At 43.5% G+C, this 19,213-nt stretch overlaps 2 protein-coding genes across 2 annotated transcripts in view; both read left to right on the plus strand.

The window, feature by feature from the left end:
* Positions 1-1,357: 1,357 nt before the first annotated feature.
* On the plus strand, positions 1,358-5,219 carry znf692 (zinc finger protein 692). Its single transcript, XM_029632628.2, has 11 exons — positions 1,358-1,626; positions 1,935-2,138; positions 2,295-2,326; positions 2,443-3,081; positions 3,172-3,250; positions 3,339-3,440; positions 3,989-4,048; positions 4,161-4,239; positions 4,331-4,445; positions 4,677-4,776; positions 4,931-5,219. Exons 2-11 carry the CDS (start codon positions 1,939-1,941, stop codon positions 5,094-5,096), a joined length of 1,572 nt encoding a protein of 523 aa, XP_029488488.1. The 5' UTR covers positions 1,358-1,626; positions 1,935-1,938; the 3' UTR covers positions 5,097-5,219.
* Positions 5,220-6,174: 955 nt separating this feature from the next.
* Positions 6,175-19,213, plus strand: part of fcho1 (FCH and mu domain containing endocytic adaptor 1) — a 46,118-nt gene continuing 33,079 nt past the window's right edge. The window contains 1 exon segment of the mRNA XM_029632624.2: positions 6,175-6,322. The gene's annotated coding sequence lies outside the window, so the exon portion shown is untranslated.

Raw genomic sequence — 19,213 nt, forward strand, 5'->3', positions numbered from 1 at the left:
GTCTGGGTTAGGTTTTGGCCAGAGAAGGCCATCATTGTAAATAACAATTTGTTCCTAACTGACTTGCCTAGTTAAACATAGGTTAAATAAAATAAACACTAATTGTGCTCTAACAATGAAAATAAATGGCCACAGTCGAGTGGATCAGTTTTGTTAAGTCTGTGACCATCGTTGGTCACCACCTTTCAAAGTGTGTTGCATTATGAAGATTAAAATGGTCCGACTTGCATTATGAAGATTAAAATGGTCCGACTTGTGCCTACATGTCGACTGCATGAACTTTACAAAAACCATGTCATCAAAAGTAATGAAGTTTTGACTGCAGTCGACTGCAAGTTTCTGCAGTTGCTCTTCATCAACGTCATGCTGCAGCCATCGCCTGCATTGCGGGAGACTCTATTGTCAACCAATCATTTAGGGTGTTTTTGTTTGACCCACAAACAAAGACGTGACCAAAGACATGACTGAAATAGAAACCAACTTTGCCGCAATTCACGCAAATCGTGTATACAGTGGAAATGTAAACATTTATGAACGTGATATTTGAGGCTCTCTCACCAATTGATTGTACAATGTATACACATACATGTTCAATTTATGTGTGTGTGATATCGGAGTTGGAAACTTCATCAGTGTCCGACTTTTGGCTGTCGCAGATACACCTCCCCCAACTTCCCTCTTCGACTTTCGTCTACAGTCGGTTGCTTTCACCTTACCACTCAAACGAGCCCATTTTCTAGAAAAATGTAAGGCAGTCTGGGGTAAGCAAGATCAGGTGGGACCATTCTAGCCAATGAGAGGGCAGATACTCGAGTGACCAACAGGCACAACGTTTTCCACCAGATACCACAAAGTCCAAATTTGCTATCATAAAATGTGCTTTTTGGTCTTCATTTAAGGTTAGGCGTAGGGTTAGCAGTGTGGTTAGGGTTAAGTTTCAAATCACATGTTAAGAAGAGAAATTGTAGAAATAGGCTAGGTTTATGACTTTGGTAACTATTGACGACCAAGCACATCTCCGATATAAATGTTTTTTTTCTCAAAGTTTCCGGGATATCACGTGTCCTACTTATATCAATAAACTGGTAATAACCTAGTCATTACGACATTTCTATTCGATCATCAACTAAATCACACGTAGCAAATAATAATTTCAATGTTTTGTTAACTACATTCGACATTCTCTCATTGACCTCCAAACAAAACCCCCTCGCATAGTGAGCGAAAAAAACAAAAAAAATCGCCACCTGCTACCGATTTTGACCCACTTATCCTTCTCGCTTCGACTCTTCGTTTCTGATTATAATGTAACACATTTGCCGTGGTGGTTCATGGGAAGAACATTTGCCACCTCCCACTTCCTCTGTTCCTGTTTATATTTCTCCCTATTCAATTGTAGTTATTGATAGAGCTTTGAGTAGAGTGATGAATGAAAGGCAGTGTGATTTCTTATAGTTTACCAGTATTATTAGTATTTTAGCGGCAACATCACTCCACAATCGTACAGACAGTAGTCGATTGGAATCTACTACCAGGGGTTGCGTCTTAGATCTTAAAAGGGCAACTGAATCATGGCGGGTGGGACCCCTTAGAATTTACAAGACGGAGTCAACTAAACATAACGAGGTGAGGTGGACCTCTCTTTTAGAATTAGCAAATGTAAAATAAAACAACACATACATTTCCACAGTGATCTTCAAAAATACATTTTCACATGAATGTAGTCGTGAGCGTTTCACACATTTCAGTTTACCCTCTCATTCTGAACAGCTCTTGTGTTTTATTAGGTGTCAAAGGATGGGGGAAATCATTTCACCTGTCATATTTTGACACTCAAATACATGTTATGGTATTTCAATGATTATAATGGCCAGTGTGAAGTTAACATTGAGATATTTTGTAAAACTACCCTCTTTCTTGTTGTTTATGCCAAGGGTGATGGAGCAGATGAATGACCCATTGACCATGGTGTCGGAGTCTACTCCAGACACCATCAGACAGCAGAGGCGCAGGGAGCTGGACGCTCGGCGGAGTAAGTCTCGTGTGCGTCTGGGGTCATGCCTGCAGAGCTGGGGTCAGCTGAAGAACCACCTGGGATTCTCTCTGCACTCTGAGCTCGCCAACTACCTACTGCAGAGGTAAGGCCTCAGACCAGACTGGACTGGTGGTGGCACTGGTAACAAACAGCACACAATATTCAGGGCTCATCTTTATTACACATCTATAACATTGGAGTAATATGATGTTGGCTATGATTAATTTTGTTACATTTCTTTTCACTCTCTTCTCTTCAGCTATTTTTCTAAAGTGTGTGCCAAATGCTCAGGTAAAGACCTGTTCCCATAACATACCGTTTACAGTTTCATTCATGTGAATATGTATGAACAAAGCCTGTGTTTTTTGAATGATGATGTACAATTGTGTTTGGTCTTGGTCCACTAGACAATATGAAAGGGGATACGACTGCCTTGGTGACATCAAGAGAATCTCTGCATCACCTCGTCCTATTGGTCCACACCCACGGGCAACAGTGCCCCTTCCCACCAACCCTCCAATCTGACACTGCCAGAGAGAAGCAGGCAGCTGACACAGCGGGAAGCAGGTCAAAGGGAGAGGCAGTGAAGCAGAGAACAGGCCCAAAGCACTTACCACCTCAGACAGGTGCGAAGGACTGTAGTTCTCCAGAGGATGGCCTCTCCCAATGTGCTCTGGGGAAGGAAATGAGAGAACCCCCGGATGTGTTAGAGGCAGAACTGTGTCTGCACTATGTCTGTGAGGGAGGGCATCTGCTTTCATGGCAACCTAGTCAGAGTGACTGTGATGAAGAGAGGGGGGCAGGAGAGAGGGAAGGAGAGATTGTGGAGGGGGATATTACCCCTTCAGGTCCAACTATGTCCAAAGGGAGGATAGGAGCAAAGGAGCCCAAGAAGGAGAGTGTCACAGGGAGGGGTCGTCTTACTGTGAGAAGGACTAGGACTCGTGGTGGAGCAAGGTCTGTGGTGACCCAAGAGGAGGCACAGCAGCCAGGAGAGGAGACGATGGACCTGACAACCCTAAACTCTGGAGAGAGCAACTCAAGAGGTTCATTAAGAAATATTAATTTGAATTTCCTGATTAGTTCTGAAATGCCAGTGTTGACTCAACATCACTATGTTGTTTGGTCACATCCAGGAAGTGAGAATGCACAGGAAGGGTCAGTGGCAGGAAGTGACACAATGCCAGCAGAGTCCTTGCAGTCATTGGAGGATTGGTAAAGTTGACTAGTTTGCTTCATGCACAACTCCTTGGATGTATTTGTTGTTCAAATCATAATCAACTCAACCTCATGGTGATCTAAGTTTTCATAGGCGGCTACCTATGGAATGTAATGATCATGACGATGATAAGGAGCACAACCCAGACAACATCACTGGAGAGAAGGATGTCCCTTCACCCGGCAGGTTTTAATTGCACAGTTTAATCATCTAAGAAGGAAATACATGTGAATGAACATGTTGGAAAAATGTATGAGCACTTTGTTGAACTTCATAGTGATATAACTGTAGTACACGAGAACCTGAAGGGGGACACAGAGTAAAGCAGTTCAGTCAGAGGTTACGTTTACACAGGCTGCCCAATTCTGATATTTTTTTCACAAATTGATATTTTTTACCAATCAGATCAGTTCTGATCAGATTTGAAAATATCTTTGTGGTTGGTCAAAAGGGTAATTAGAGGAAAAAAGATCAGAATAGGGCTGCCTGTGTAAACGCAGCCAGAGAGAGATACATTAAGTTGGGGACAAGGAGAAGGTGGCATTTGATGGTATTTTTTCACACTTCCTTAATTTGCCAGATTGGATTATATGATTAAAACCATTAAATGTATTTTCAAGTAAAATATTATTTGAGATGAAAATCATGAAAGCGAACATGGTTCAAAGAATTCTTATAACCACATACTCTGCAATAAATGTAATACATTTTCTTTCATTTGGTTTGGATTTTAGACAATGTAGCCAACCGGAGCCAGCCGACAATGTTTCTCAGATTGTCAGCAAAAAGAAAAGGTTTGTGCATTGTCAATTAAAAGTTATGTAGAATACTGTTTATTACTAATTTATGTATTTCTCACTTGTATATTTCTACCTGTTTATTGTCATCCCAATTTAATGTTCCCAGAAAAACAACACCGAAAGCAATCTTGCCTTGTGAGTTTGATGGCTGTGGGAAGATCTTCTCCTCTCGGCAGTACCTCAATGTGAGTTCAGCAGTATAGCTGAAGATGACCACTTACTGATTAAGGTAAAATACACAAAACTCCAATCTATCTCATCTCACACTTAATTCAGCATCATATGAAGTACCAGCATTTCCACCAGAGGACGTTCACCTGCTCTCACACTCCCTGTGGAAAGTCCTTCAACTTCAAGAAGCACCTGAAAGAGCATGAGAAGCTGCACAGCAGTGAGGCTCAACATTTCACTTCTAGGATTCTTTATTATCATCCTTTGCTTCTGCTCATTATGCTGAAATAATGATTGTCTGAGTAGATATTTGTAGGGCCCTGTGTTTCTTCAGTCGCAGAGTCAGGAAGAACTCAGGTCCCTAACATTTTCATATACAGTACAGAGCAACCACAGAAGCTCTGAACCTGGTACTGTATGTAATTACTCTCTCTGGCTTTTGTGTATTGAGACCAGAGGGACTTCATCTGTGAGTTCTGTGCCCGGGCTTTCCGCACCAACAGCCACCTTCTCATCCACCGCCGCATCCACACTGGAGAGAAACCGATACAGTGAGTATTCTCTGTCATAGTGTTTGTCACACAGTGTAGAGTAGTAACACTATTATTAGGACTTCTACTATGGTTCCTGTATATGCTATATGACACTATTTCTGTACATCTGTAGTGATCCTTTTGAGTGTTCATCCCTCTCCCTCTCTACCAGGTGTGAGGTATGTGGCTTCACCTGTCGCCAGAAGGCCTCCCTCAACTGGCACATGAAGAAGCACGACGCTGAGAGCAGTTACCAGTTCCCCTGTGAGGTCTGCGGCCGGCGCTTTGAGAAGAGTTACAACCTGACCGCTCACCAGCGCAAAAGCCACCCTGACTAGACCTTGAGCCTCACCATCACCAACACTGCTTTTGTATAAATCTATTACTATGTAGTTTTATTTATGAGGAAAGTACAGTATGTCAAAGGGAAGGAAGGGGGAAAATAAAAAGGTTATGTTTTACATTTTGTTTTATCATCTTGAATTATCAGACTAATCACGTTACACATGTTATCTATGAGGAAATGTTGTTAATATATGACTAAACCCCCTTTAAAGATAGAATCTGTAGTTTCTACATAAATGTTTTGATGTATAAATTAATGATATATACCAATTTGTTCTTGAAGAATATAACTTATAAATGCCACATGAACTTAGTTCAACTTTTGTACTCTATCAGAACCCAAAATATGAGCATATTATGCTCCAATATTTGTCAACAAAGTACATGTAAACAAACACTGTATAGTTTCAAGTTGTATTAAGTCTCATGTACAGAATATGCATGGTATACATCATCCAACTAAATCCTTACCTTAAGGTTCCTTCTCTTTCAATGCAACAACTACAACAAATAGTAAAAAAAATAAGAATACGAACATAAAGTAAATGGCAGAATAGAAGAAACCTTTTAGCTCAAGTTTAATACACAATTTATATTACAATATTTACACAAGTATTGGGGAAGGGGGTCAAGTGTATATAGCCTCGAAACATGATTAAAACTATAATTGTGATATCATGGATGGTCAGTCCTTGCACACATAGCTTTCACTTTGAATTAGAGATTGGTTGCATATCTCCAGACCCAACCCTCAGCTCTTTACCAAAACGATTTACTAAAACACAGGCAGGGTAACTGCTTTGTTATTGTTTCAATTAAGGATGCCATCTTTAATCTGGCTTTCAAATACGTCAGTCTTATTGATTGAAGCCCACATTGGCAAATACAGCCTCAAACTAACAGGTGGGCGTTATCGTTAAAATAAAATAATGTAATCCAATTGGTGCATAAAAATTCTAGAAGACCTGCCTCCAAATGGTTGCTATGCCTACAACACATTCTTCCCCCTAGGCTTGATTGAAAAGTATGTCAACCAATAGAGATAGAGATGGGCGGGAATTTGCGCGCACACTGAAATCTGCCCAGAGAATTTGTGCCACTGCCCTAGTGCCTACTATCAAATCTCTTTGGGCAGGCTTCACCGTACGGCCGGTGCTGGACAGGTGAATGACTCAGGATGGAAAATGTACTATAAAGGTTTTCCAGAAAATACATACAGGTAATGAACCATTATTTAGGCTACGTCCTGAAAAATAGCTTGGTTTGTAACTAGCACGAGGAAGTGCATAATGCCGACTTCAGCAGCATGACAAGAGACAATGTAGAATTCAGTAACGTAAGCAGACAACGAATAACGTTTTTGAGTTGAGCTTGCTGCCAATATCTCTAACTAACTGGATTTTGGTGAATGTTATATTATTACATTATCAGAAATATAGATTATGCTTTACTTGTTGTTTTTGTTAAGTAGTCACCTTAATTGCTAATTACTTTAGAAAAACTGTACTCAGTTTGCAAAGCTGCCAGCTAATACCTTTTGAGAGTAAAAAACAATAACAATTGATTGGATGCATAAGGTATCATTATAAAGATACTGTAACGTAATTAGACTCTCATGACTCTTCAAATCGAATGTTTTGAAAATGTTTATTTTGATCATGAGCCACTTGGATAAAAGTCACTTCTGACTGGTGTTTGTCAGGGTTTAAAAAAACAACAACACTTTTTTTATACAATGAGTATACAATCGCATGTATTCATCTTGGTAGAATCATATCCTCATGGGCTAGTCCAAGATGTCAACAGCAATGACATCAATGACCTTAGACTTATCGAATGACCATGATGTTTAAATAAGGTCAAAGATGTCCCAGAAATGGCCAGGTTTTCTATTTAACGTTGTATGGAATACCCTATGTAACATTTTGAACATAATGATGATAATGGAAGTAAAATTCCACATTGACACTTGTTCTCCAAATGTGTTCTAACCATCTCAAAGTTGTAATGCCATAAGCTCCTATTCAATAGTTGGTTCGAAACCAACCAGGCTATATGAAAATACTATAGGAGAGGTTAATGAATGCTCATTTAATGTTGTGTTTCTGTATCCAGATTTGCATTTTGCTGTGTGAGAGAGTAGTGAGTCATAACGGTGTGGGTGTATGGAGCGATTTCAGTGGCAACAAAAATTGTATTTGAATTTTATAATTTGTATTAGGATATTGGATTTGAATGTAATATTTGGGAATTTGTAATGCACAAATTGAATCATTGAATTCATAAATTGAAACTTGTATTTCATGATTTGAAACGGAATTGAATGAATATTGCATGTCTCCTGCATGTCACAAGACTGTGTTAGCCCACTGTTTTAGCCCACTGTGTTAGCCTCGTAATTACCAGACTGATTACTATGTGTAGCGAACCATTCATGTAAGCTCGTGGGATCAGGTTGCTCGTGAGGCTATGTGATGAGCAACCTTGGCTGAGAGATGAAGACGTGTTAGTTTAACTGATGGGGTTGTAACCCAGGTCTCCTGTGCACCAGACAATGCAACTTTTCATGTCTCAGACAAGTTACTCATCACACGAGTGTGGTCACGGAACCACCTGTGTTACACTTCACCCCCCTTTGACCTCCTCCATGAAGAGACCCATCCAAGTCACAGAACCAATAATCTTATAATCACTACCCATGCCAGAGACTTCAAACCAGCTGTCGGAGTGGGACCAAAAATCAGCCCTGGCATGTATTTATAAATTTTTTACCCCTTTTTGTGATATCCAATTGGTAGTTACAGTCTTGTCCCATCGCTGCAACTCCCGTACGGACTCTGGAGAGGCGAAGGTCCAGAAAAGTGCGTCCTCAGAAACATGACCAAGCCGCACTGCTTCTTGACACACTGCTCGCTTAACCTGGAAGCCAGCCATACCAATGTGTCGGAGGAAACACTGTACAGCTGGTGTACCGAAGTCACCGTGCATGCACCTGGCTGCCGCAAGGAGTCGCTAGAGCGCGATAAGACAAGGACATCCCAGCCGGCCAAACTCTCCCCTAATCCGGACGACACTGGGTCAATTGTGTGCCACCTCAGGGGATCTAACCCGGATCTGTAGTGACGCCTCTTGCACTGCGATGCAGTGCCTTAGACCTCTGCGCTACTCAGGAGGCCCATAGCCTTGGCATTTCTAACACACCGACCCATTCTTTTCCTCCAGGCCTACACACAGACCCATTATTTTCCTCCAGGCCTACACACCGACCCGTTCTTTTCCTCCAGGCCTACACACCGACCCATTATTTTCCTCCAGGCCTCCACACCGACCCATTATTTTCCTCCAGGCCTACACAACGACCCGTTCTTTTCATCCAGGCCTCCACAACGACCCGTTCTTTTCCTCCAGGCCTCCACAACGACCCGTTCTTTTCCTCCAGGCCTCCACAACGACCCGTTCTTTTCCTCCAGGCCTCCACAATGACCCGTTCTTTTCCTCCAGGCCTCCACAACGACCCGTTCTTTTCCTCCAGGCCTCCACAACGACCCGTTCTTTTCCTCCAGGCCTCCACAACGACCCGTTCTTTTCCTCCAGGCCTACACAACGACCCGTTCTTTTCCTCCAGGCCTCCACAACGACCCGTTCTTTTCCTCCAGGCCTCCACAACGACCCGTTCTTTTCCTCCAGGCCTCCACAACGACCCGTTCTTTTCCTCCAGGCCTCCACACAATCAATTATTTTCCTCCAGGCCTCCACACTGGCCCATTGTTTCCTTGAGGCTCCCATTATTTGCCAGATAATGATAGTTTTGCACACAAAACAAACTTGTTAGACTAGTTGGGCAAAAAATGGACTAAAAATGGAACAGAGCGTCTCGTATTTCAGGCATGACGTCCTTTACAATGGTGCCACTGGACTCAGATCTACAGTTGAGCTGGTTCAACCACTGAGGTCGCTGTGGAGTAAGTTAACCTGTTATGGCTGCAATCCCGATATCGGGATCGATATGACAACTACCAGTGAAAATAGAGGGCGCCAAATTAAAACATACATGTGTCTTATATTAAAGCTATTCTCGTTGTTAATCCCACCAAAGTGTCCGATTTCAAATAGGCTTTTCAGTGAAAGCACTACAAACGATTATGTTAGGTCTCCACCAAACCACTATAAGCACAGCCATTTTCCAGCAAAATATAGCATTCACAAAAAGTATAAATAAAGATAAAATTAATCACTAACCTTGAATTATCTTCATCAGATGACACTCATAGGACTTCATGTTACACCATACATGCATGTTTTGTTCATATTTATATATATATATATATATATATGTATATATATATACATATATATACATTGGCGCGTTAGATTCACTAGTTCCAAAAACATCAAGTGATTTTGCATAGCCACATCGTTTCAACAGAAATACTCATCATAAATGTAGATGATAATACAAGTTATACACATGGAATTATAGATATACCTCTCGTTAATGCAACCACTATGTCAGATTTCAAAAGCAGTTTACGGAAAAAGCAACCCATGCAATAATCTGAGATGGCGCTCAGAACAGTAGCCAAATTAGCCTCCATGTTGGAGTCAACAGAAACGAAAAAATACATGATAAATGTTTCCTTAACTTCATCAGAATGCAGTCCTAGAAATCCCAGGTCCACAATAAATGCTTGATTTGTTTGAAAATGTCTGTTATTTATGTCCAATTAGCTACTTTGGTTAACGCGTTTGGTAAACAATTCCAAAGTCACAAAGCGCGTCCACTATAACATGACGAAATGTCCAAAAGTTCCGTAACAGTCAGTAGAAACCATGTCAAACGATGTACTGAATCAATCCTTAATGTTGTTTACATATATCTGCCACCTCCAGAAAAAAAACAGGAAGTGGAATTTCTCAGGTTTTTGCCTTCTACATGAGTTCTATTATACTCACAGACATAATTCAAACAGTTTTAGAAACTTCAGAGTGTTTCCTATCCAATACTAATAATATGCAAATATTAGCAACTATGACTGAGGAGCAGGCCGTTTGATATGGGCACCTTTCATCCAAGCTACTCAATACTGCCCCTGCAGCCATAAAAAGTTAAGGGGGGGAATGTAACACATGGGGATCTGTGAAACTCACTCATCGGCCTGAAGTGTCGCTCCTTGCGCAATTGACAAAGGATTTTTTCAGTAGCGTTGTGGATTAGAATGCTTAAGGATGGTGGTCATGCGTGTTTACGAGGCAGAGGTCTTGAGTTCGAGTCTTGGTATGAGCTGAATCAGGGGGAAGCTTTACTTGTTAAGCAAGCAGCAGGTTGTCCTTTACATGAACTTCCTGAACTTCTCCCTATAGGCTTTAGCTAAGTGGGCTAACAGAGTCTTGTGACGTGCAAGAGACCTGGTACGAACCCAGTCTGTCACAAGAGCAAAATTAAATAGGGAGTGGAAGGGTATCATCAGAAGGGGTATGACAGGCATTTCAACTATATTCTTATGTGGGTCAAATTTAGTTTTTTTTGTGACGCTGCCTTCTAATGTAGCCTGTAAACATCATAGAGGGGAACAGAAGGCTCCGGAGTCTTAGCTTTCAGGAATGGGGTCATAATAACTTATAGCCAAAACGGTTCAAATGCTAGAGCCAAATTCATTGTAAGAAAATAAATTAAATATGCCACATTGGCTTCAGAAACCTCCGTAAGTTTCTATTTACCACAACCAGCGTTTGATTCTATCTATTCCCCTCTCCCTTTCCTGGCTGGCAAAGTATCAGCATGTTTGTTGTCCCTGGTTTTGAATTTGAAACATGAACCTGAATCCATCTGAGAAGTTGAATATATGAAACTTTGACAAGCTTGAAATGATAGTTTGTGAACTTGATACACAGACAATGAATGCAATATCTACCGTATTGAAACTGAATAGGCCTATATAAATGTTGAATTTGAATATTGAATTGAATTTAAACTGAATTTTAAAGTGAATTCAATATTCAATTAAATTCAAAATCATGAAATGCAAGTTCAATTTACAAATTCAATGATTCAATTTGTGCATTACAAATTTAAAATATGAAATTCTAATACAAAATAATTCAAATACAATTTCTATTGGCACTGAAATCACTCCATATGGGTGGGACTGGGAATGAAGAGATGTAAAGTGGAGAGGTTTCAATTATATGAAGAAATATGTATTAACTTCATGGCCTCTTGCCAGTTGACTTCTTGAGTAGTTACAGTGAGTAGTCACTGTTCAAATAAACCTACCATTACAATTATAGACTGATCATTTCCTTGTCAGTGGGCAAACATACAAAATCAGCAAAGAAATGTTTATTTATGAGTTGCACTCTGAAAACTCGATCTACCTTTCTGTCTTAGTTAGCTTTTCATTTCTATCAGCTTTAGTTTGACCAGAGGCAGAAATTCACTTGATAATCATGGTGGGAAATATGGGTGGGTTGATGTACCTGATTAGAAACCGGACCTATTGAAGCCAGTAAAACATCCCTTTAGTCTGAGAACCTCTGCATCTGAAGCCATAACCATCCAGCTTCTCTGGAGAGGTGAGTTGAGTGCTGCTTGCTGCTGCTGGCCCCAGCAGGTCTCTCAGGCAGCAGCAGGTAGGCCCTTAATGCTGGAGATAACACAGAGCTGAGGTCTCTCAGGCAGCAGCAGGTAGGCCCTTAATGCTGGAGATAACACAGAGCTGAGGTCTCTCAGGCAGCAGCAGGTAGGCCCTTAATGCTGGAGATAACACAGAGCTGAGGTCTCTCAGGCAGCAGCAGGTAGGCCCTTAATGCTGGAGATAACACAGAGCTGAGGTCTCTCAGGCAGCAGCAGGTAGGCCCTTAATGCTGGAGATAACACAGAGCTGAGGTCTCTCAGGCAGCAGCAGGTAGGCCCTTAATGCTGGAGATAACACAGAGCTGAGGTCTCTCAGGCAGCAGCAGGTAGGCCCTTAATGCTGGAGATAACACAGAGCTGAACAGAGGAGGCTTTGCTTTGACCCCCATCAGCCTGTTGATCTGAGTCCAGGCTGGCACCTCAGCAGCCACTCTCTCTACCCGCTGCCCTCATCAGGTCCCTGCTAGCTCTCCTCCCAGCCTTTCAGGGGCTGAGGCGAGGCTAGGTGATGGATGGTGTTGGACTGGGCTATCAATCCTGCAGGCTTCAGTTGTGTCTCTGTTCTGGGAGCAGCAAGGAGGGAAAGCAGAAAGGCAAGGTCAGAGGGAGGAAGAGTCCTACTTTGCATTTAGATTTGAAATGACTGTGTGTCTCTCTGTGTTGTGCTGTTGATTAGCTCAAATTCTGATCATAGCCTTCATGCAAAGCCGTCCGCCTCAGCCTGCAAGGAAAATACCACATCAATATCGGGGGCCTACTCCGCTCTGCAATCAGAGCACTCAAATCACACATTTTATGTCACCGGGGAAAAGAAGCCTCTCAATTGATCCTGAAAGGGATACTTCGGAATTTTGGCAAAGAGGCCCTTTATGTACTTCCCCAGAGTCAGAGTTCATCTGACTCTGGAGAAATAGATAAAGGGCCTCATTGCCAAAATTCCCGAAGTATCCCTTTAAGGATTTTCTGTCCTCATGATCTAGCTGGCTCCCTCTCGCTCCCTTCTCAGCTCACCCACACAGTATTGTGATACTGTATGCTGTATTAATTAATTATGGAGATCCCCTGCCTGTAATGTAGGCTACGGAGCCGCTAGCCGTGGCCTCCCTTTGATCTTGCCAAGCAGGGCAGAGCCGGGAGGCAGGAGGCAGGGCCTTTGCAGCCGCTGGCCATGCTGCTAAGCATAGGGTCTCTAGCAGATGGAGCTCACTGGCCACCAGTATCCACCATGGGGATGGCTGCTGGCTGCAGGAACAGACCTCACTCTATTCTGGGTTACTGGTCCACTTCAAGCTGTGCTAAGTGGACCAGTGATAGCTAAGGGGAGCTCAATATTAGGATTACCAAATCGTGTGGAAATGCATCACATGTTGTTGACATGGTGGCTGACTACTGTGATGTCAAATCTATTTAGCGTAATTCCATATAATATGAATGTTGCTGTTTGTGTTGCAGTAGAAAAGGAGGAGAGCTCTGATGTTGTTCAGCACCTCGTGTTTTCAATTATGTTTCTTATCTGGGTCGCCCAAAAGCACATAGTGACCCAAAATAAAACACTGTGAAGGAGCTGAGAGAGAGAGCCTTCTTGTGTAGACATTTGGATCTACATATTTGTTTTTTTTCAGGTCTCAATTAGCAGCTGGACTATGCAAACGTATTGATTTGTGTGTTTAAAAAAAAAAATAAAAAAATGTTTTGTTACGCCCTTGATGCCTTGTACACAGACATCCATTCATTCTGAATGGACTGCCAGTACTCACCATGATGTCATGCTCTGCTCCGTGGCGGGTCTGTCTGTGCTGGAAGTGATGCCTGGCAGGCTGGCTCAGTGTCTTAGACTGTCCTGGACCCTACGATATGCTACAGGGACAACAACACATTCAGCTCCAATGGAAGGGCAGGGAGGAGAGCATACTTTGGTTCTGCCTGATGATTCTGCTGCTGCCTGGGTAGAGGAGGGAGAGTGCATTTTACACAAGCAGAGGTTTGTTCATGTGTGTACAGCTTGATGGTGTTCTAGTGATGATGTCAGAATTGATACAGCAACACCACATTACATCAAGCTAGTGAATAAGGCAATCAATGATTGCATGTAGGCTACATCTTAACATACCCTTGTCTGTACATTATGCTTTGAATCTATTCTTCCGTGCCCAGAAATCTGCTCCTTTTACTCTCTGTTCCGAATGCTCTAGACGACCAGTTCTTATAGCCTTTAGCTGTACACTTATCCTACTCCTGCTCTGTTCCTCTGGTGATGTAGAAGTTAACCCAGGCCCTGCAGCGCCTAGCTCCACTCCCTTTCCCCAGGCGCTCTCATTTGTTGACTTCTGTAACCGTAAAAGCCTTGGTTTCATGCATGTTAACATTAGAAGTCTCCTCCCTACGTTTGTTTTATTCACTGCTTTAGTACACTTCACTAACCCAGATGTCCTAGCTGTGTCTGAAGCCTAGCTTAGGAAGGCCACCAAAAATCCTGAAATTTCCATTCCTAACTATAACATTTTCCGACATGATAGAACTACCAAGAAGGCGGAGTTGCAATCTACTGCAGAGAGAGCCTGCAGAACTCTGTCATACTATCCAGGTCAGTGCCAAAACAATTCGAGCTTCTACTTTTAAAAATCCACCTTTCCGGAAACAAGTCTCTCACCGTTGCCACTTGTTATAGACCCCCAGCTGTGCCCTGCACACCATATGTGAATTGATTGCCCCCCATCGATCTTCAGAGTTTGTAATGTTAGGTGACCTAAACTGGGACATGCTTAACACCCCGGCCGTCCTACAATCTAAGCTAGATGCCCTCAATCTCACACAAATTATCAAGGAACCTACCAGGTTCAACCCTAAATCCGTAACCATGGGCACCCTCTTAGATATCATTCTGACCAACTTGCCCTCTAAATACACCTCTGCTGTCATCAACCAGGATCTCAGTGATCCTTGCCTGCGTGCGTAATGGGTCCGTGGTCAAACGCTCCCTAAAACGCTTCAACGATCAGGCCTTTCTAATCGACCTGGCCCGGGTATCCTGGAAGGATATTGACCTCATCCCGTCAGTAGAGGATGCCTGGTTGGTCTTTAAAAGTGCTTTCCTCTCCATCTTAAATAAGCATGCCCCATTCAAAAAATGTAGAACTAACATATATAGCCCTTGGTTCACCCCAGACTTGCCTGCCCTTGACCAGCACAAAAACATCCTGTGGCGTTCTGCATTAGCATCGAATAGCCCCCGCGATATGCAACTTTTCAGGGAAGTCAGGAACCAATACACTCAGTCAGTTAGGAAAGCTAACGCTAGCTTTTTCAAACAGAAATTTGCATCCTGTAGCACTAATTCCAAACAGTTTTGGGACACTGTAAAGTCCATGGAGAATAAGAGCACCTCCTCCCAGCTGCCTACTGTACTGATGGTAGGAAACATTGTCACCACTGATAAAACAACGATAATTGATCATTTCAATAAGCATTTTTCTACGGCTGGCCAAGCTTTCCATCTGGCTACCCCCACCCCGGCCAACATCTCAGCACCCCTACAGTAACTTGCCCAAGTCCCCCCCCCGCTTCTCCTTCACCAAAATCCAGACAGCTGATGTTCTGAAAGAGCTGAAAAATATGGATCCCTACAAATCAGCTGGGCTAGACAATCTGGACCCTCTCTTTCTAAAATGATTCCCCAAAATTGTTGCAACCCCTATTACTAGACTCTCTTTCGTATCGTCTGAGATCCCCAAAGATGGGAAAACTGCCGCGGTCATCCCCCTCTTCAAAGGGGAGGCACTCTAGACCAAAACTGTTACAAACCTATATCCATCCTGCCCTGCATTTTCTAAAATCTTCGAAAGCCAAGTTAACAAGCAGATCAACAACCATTTTGAATCGCACTATGGAATCTGGTTTCCGAGCTGGTCATGGGTGCACCTCAGCCATGCTCAAGGTCCAAAACGATATCATAACCGCCATCAATAATGTGCAGCCGTCTTCATTGACCTGGTCAAGGCTTTCGACTCTGTCAAACACCGCATTCTTATCGGCATACTCAATAGCCTTGGCTTCTCAAATGACTGCCTTGCCTGGCTCAACAACTGCTTCTCAGATGGAGTTCAGTGTGTCAAATCGGAGGGCCTGTTGTCCGGACCTCTGGCTATCTCTATGGGGGTACCACAGGGTTCAATTCTTGGGCCGACTCTTTTCTCTGTATATATCAATGATGTCGCACTTGCTGCTTGTGATTCTCTGATCCACCTCTACGCAGATGACACCATTCTGTATGCGTCCGGCCTTTCTTTGGACACTGTGCTAACAAACCTCCAAATGAGCTTCAATGCCATTACAACACTCCTTCCGAGGCCTTCAACTGCTTTTAAATGCTTGTAAAACTAAATGCATGCTCTTCAACCAATTGCTGCCCGTACCCTCCCGCCCGACTAGCATCGCTACTCTGGACAGTTCTGACTTAGAATATGTGGACACCTACAAACACCTAGGTGTTTGGTTAGACTGTAAACTCTGAGTCCTTCCAGACTCACATGAAGCATCTCCAATCCAAAATTAAATCTAGAATTGGCTTCCTATTTCACAACAAAGCCTCCTTCACTCATGCTGCCAAACATACCCTCGTAAAACTGACTATCCTACCGATCCTTGACTTCGGCGATGTCATTTACAAAAGAGCCTCCAACACTCTACTCAGCAAACTGGATGTAGTTTATCACAGTGCCATCCGTTTTGTCACCAAAGTCCCATATACTACCCACCACTGCGACCTGTATGCTCTCGTTGGCTGGCCCTCACTACATATTCGTCGCCAAACCCACTGGCTCCAAGTCATCAATAAGTCTTTGCTAGGTAAAGTCCCGCCTTATCTTAGCTCCCGGGTCACCATAGCAACACCCACCCGTAGCACGTGCTCCAGCAGGTATATTTCACTGGTTATCCCCAAAGCCAACACTTCCTTTGGCCGCCTTTCCTTCCAGTTCTCTGCTGCCAATGACTGGAACGAATTGCAAAAATCACTGAAGCTGGAGTCTTAGTCTTAAGCATCAGCTGTCAGAGCAGCTTACCAATCACTGTACCTGTACACAGCCAATCTGTAAATAGCACACCCAACTACCTTATCCCCATATTGTTACTTACCCTCCTGCTCTTTTGCACCCCAGTATCTCTACTTGCACATCATCATGTGAACATCTGTCATTCCGGTGTTAATGCTAAATTGTAATTATTTTGCATCCATGGCCTATTTATTGACTTATACCTCCCTACTCTTCTAGATTTGCACACACTGTACATAGATTTTTTGTGGGTAGTGGGCACTGCAAAATGGGTCTGACGGAATTACCTCTGCTCCGCTACCTGCCACATCAGGTTTGATGAAGGACAGTGTGACTGACTAGCTACACAGGAGCTACTCTCCCTGTTGCTGTCCTTGGAAAACACCTACAGTTACGAAAGTTTGGCGAGACACGTTATAGATGTGTTAGACCTCAGAGAGAGGATTTATCTAAAGGTCACTGCTATCATCACATGCATTTTAGATCTCTACTGCGGTATCTCTGTTATTTAGTGTAGGAGAGTGTGTTGATTGGTGGTTGCTCTCTCTTCAGTTCTCTTCCATTTCTCGTTCACCTCGTCGCAGTTTGTTCTCTGTCAAAGCCTTAGGCCCCTCTGTTCTCTTACTTTTCTCTTGTTTCATCCTCCACCTACCCACCCTTTCTTTCGGTTCTTCTTGACTTCCTCTGCTGCCAGTGACACATGGGACCGTTAAGACCCTAGCAGACCATCTTCAATCGATTCTTCGACGTGTCATTACTTTTACCCATTTGCTCTCTTCTCCAAGATGGAGGAGGTAGATCTCTGGGGTTGCCATTTGTCAATGAAGATGGCTGTGGGAGTAAGTCAATTCCCTCCCAGCCTCATGCCCTAACAGAGACGAGCTGAAAGAGGGTGGTGTGGGGATATAAGGAGCATGCAGGAGCCTCTGCTGAACTGTCAATCCAGAGAGAAGAATCTGCCAGTAGCCCCACTCCAATGACCTCCATCACAGTGAAAAGAGAGGGAGGCTGAATATGGGTGGAGAGATGCCAGTTATTTACTGGCAAAACAAGAGGAAGGGACAGTTGGTGGGGGGGACTGGAAATGTATTTTCTTTTTTAAGTCCTAGTTTGTCATGGCAGGTCATCTAGACTAGAGCCTGGGCTCTGTGCTGATATGGCTTCTTCTCCACTGCTGTGTGCTGGTGATAGCCTAGCGCAGCCCTGGCTATGGTCCTAGACTAAACCACCACTAGCCTGTCTGCCATTCTCTCACAATCAGCAGAGGAACCGGCAGAAGCCCAGCCCAGTCCAGGGAGGAGGTAACACGACGCATTACTGTATAAACTCACTAATACTGAGCTGTAAAGACACAGAAAGGAACAAATGTTAGGCCTACTGGACATATGCTAAGCTGGCTAGCCTATTATTGTGTCCAGTCAAGTGTATCCTTTAACCCACAAGGTATTCCTGGGTGCTTTCCATTACTTTACCTGAAAATATCTATATATTTTTTTTGTTATGTGCTTTTTTTAATCATATTCCTTATCAGTCCACCCACATCTGTTGAGGCTCTCGGCTGTGGAGAATGCTTCTCTCTCTCGCTCTGACCCTCTGTGACTCTCAGTGACTCAGCGTGTACCAGATGGTTCCACCACAGCAACTTCCACAGCAGCCCACCATGATCCGCTTCAGCCTCAGTTATTTTGGATATGAATTAACCAGAGGAATCCCAATGCACAACACTGTTGTAGTCTTTGTTTACCTCCGAGTAGAGGTGTGATTTCTGTAAAGGTCAGGTTGAATCCTGATCAAGGTAGCTGAATGTCATCTATTCTAGCCACTCATCAGTCTCTCCTCAGCAGCCCTGTGTGAAGCCAGCAGCCTTGTGTGATCCCTCTGTCTTACTGATTCCATCACTGCCACGTCTCCTCTTCTCTATCACCCTGGGTCTGTGTTGCGTAGAACAGAGTGGGTACTTGGTAGCTGGCTGCAGCGTCTCACTTTCAGCCCTGAGCCATGCTGCCAAACGACTTCAAGCGCTGAGTTAATTAACGGGGTGTGTGTGTGTGTGTGTGTGTGTGAGAGAGAGAGCTTTTCATGTGTGTTCCCCTGTCGAACACCAGGTCGCTCTGTGCCAGCAAAGATAAAGCCCTCTCTCCTCTCAGCAGAATAATAGGAACCCACAACCAGGCCTGCCCTGGGGAAACACTGGGACTGCAGGGTCCTCACACTCACGCACACACACTCACTTGTACGCGCTCACACTCATTCACCTTTGCTATGTGCTTGGAATCTCTTCTGGCTACTATTATTCATGATGAGCAGAGAGCTAGGAGCTACTTGAGCAGGAATGAAATCCCCCACAGCAGTGTGGGTGGGTGGAGAAACGCTATAGGGGGTCAGAGGGTGTATGTGCAGCTGTTGCCATGTTTCCTCCTGCCTC

Source organism: Oncorhynchus nerka, linkage group LG24, assembly GCF_034236695.1.
Source record: "Oncorhynchus nerka isolate Pitt River linkage group LG24, Oner_Uvic_2.0, whole genome shotgun sequence".
Lineage (NCBI taxonomy): Eukaryota > Metazoa > Chordata > Actinopteri > Salmoniformes > Salmonidae > Oncorhynchus > Oncorhynchus nerka.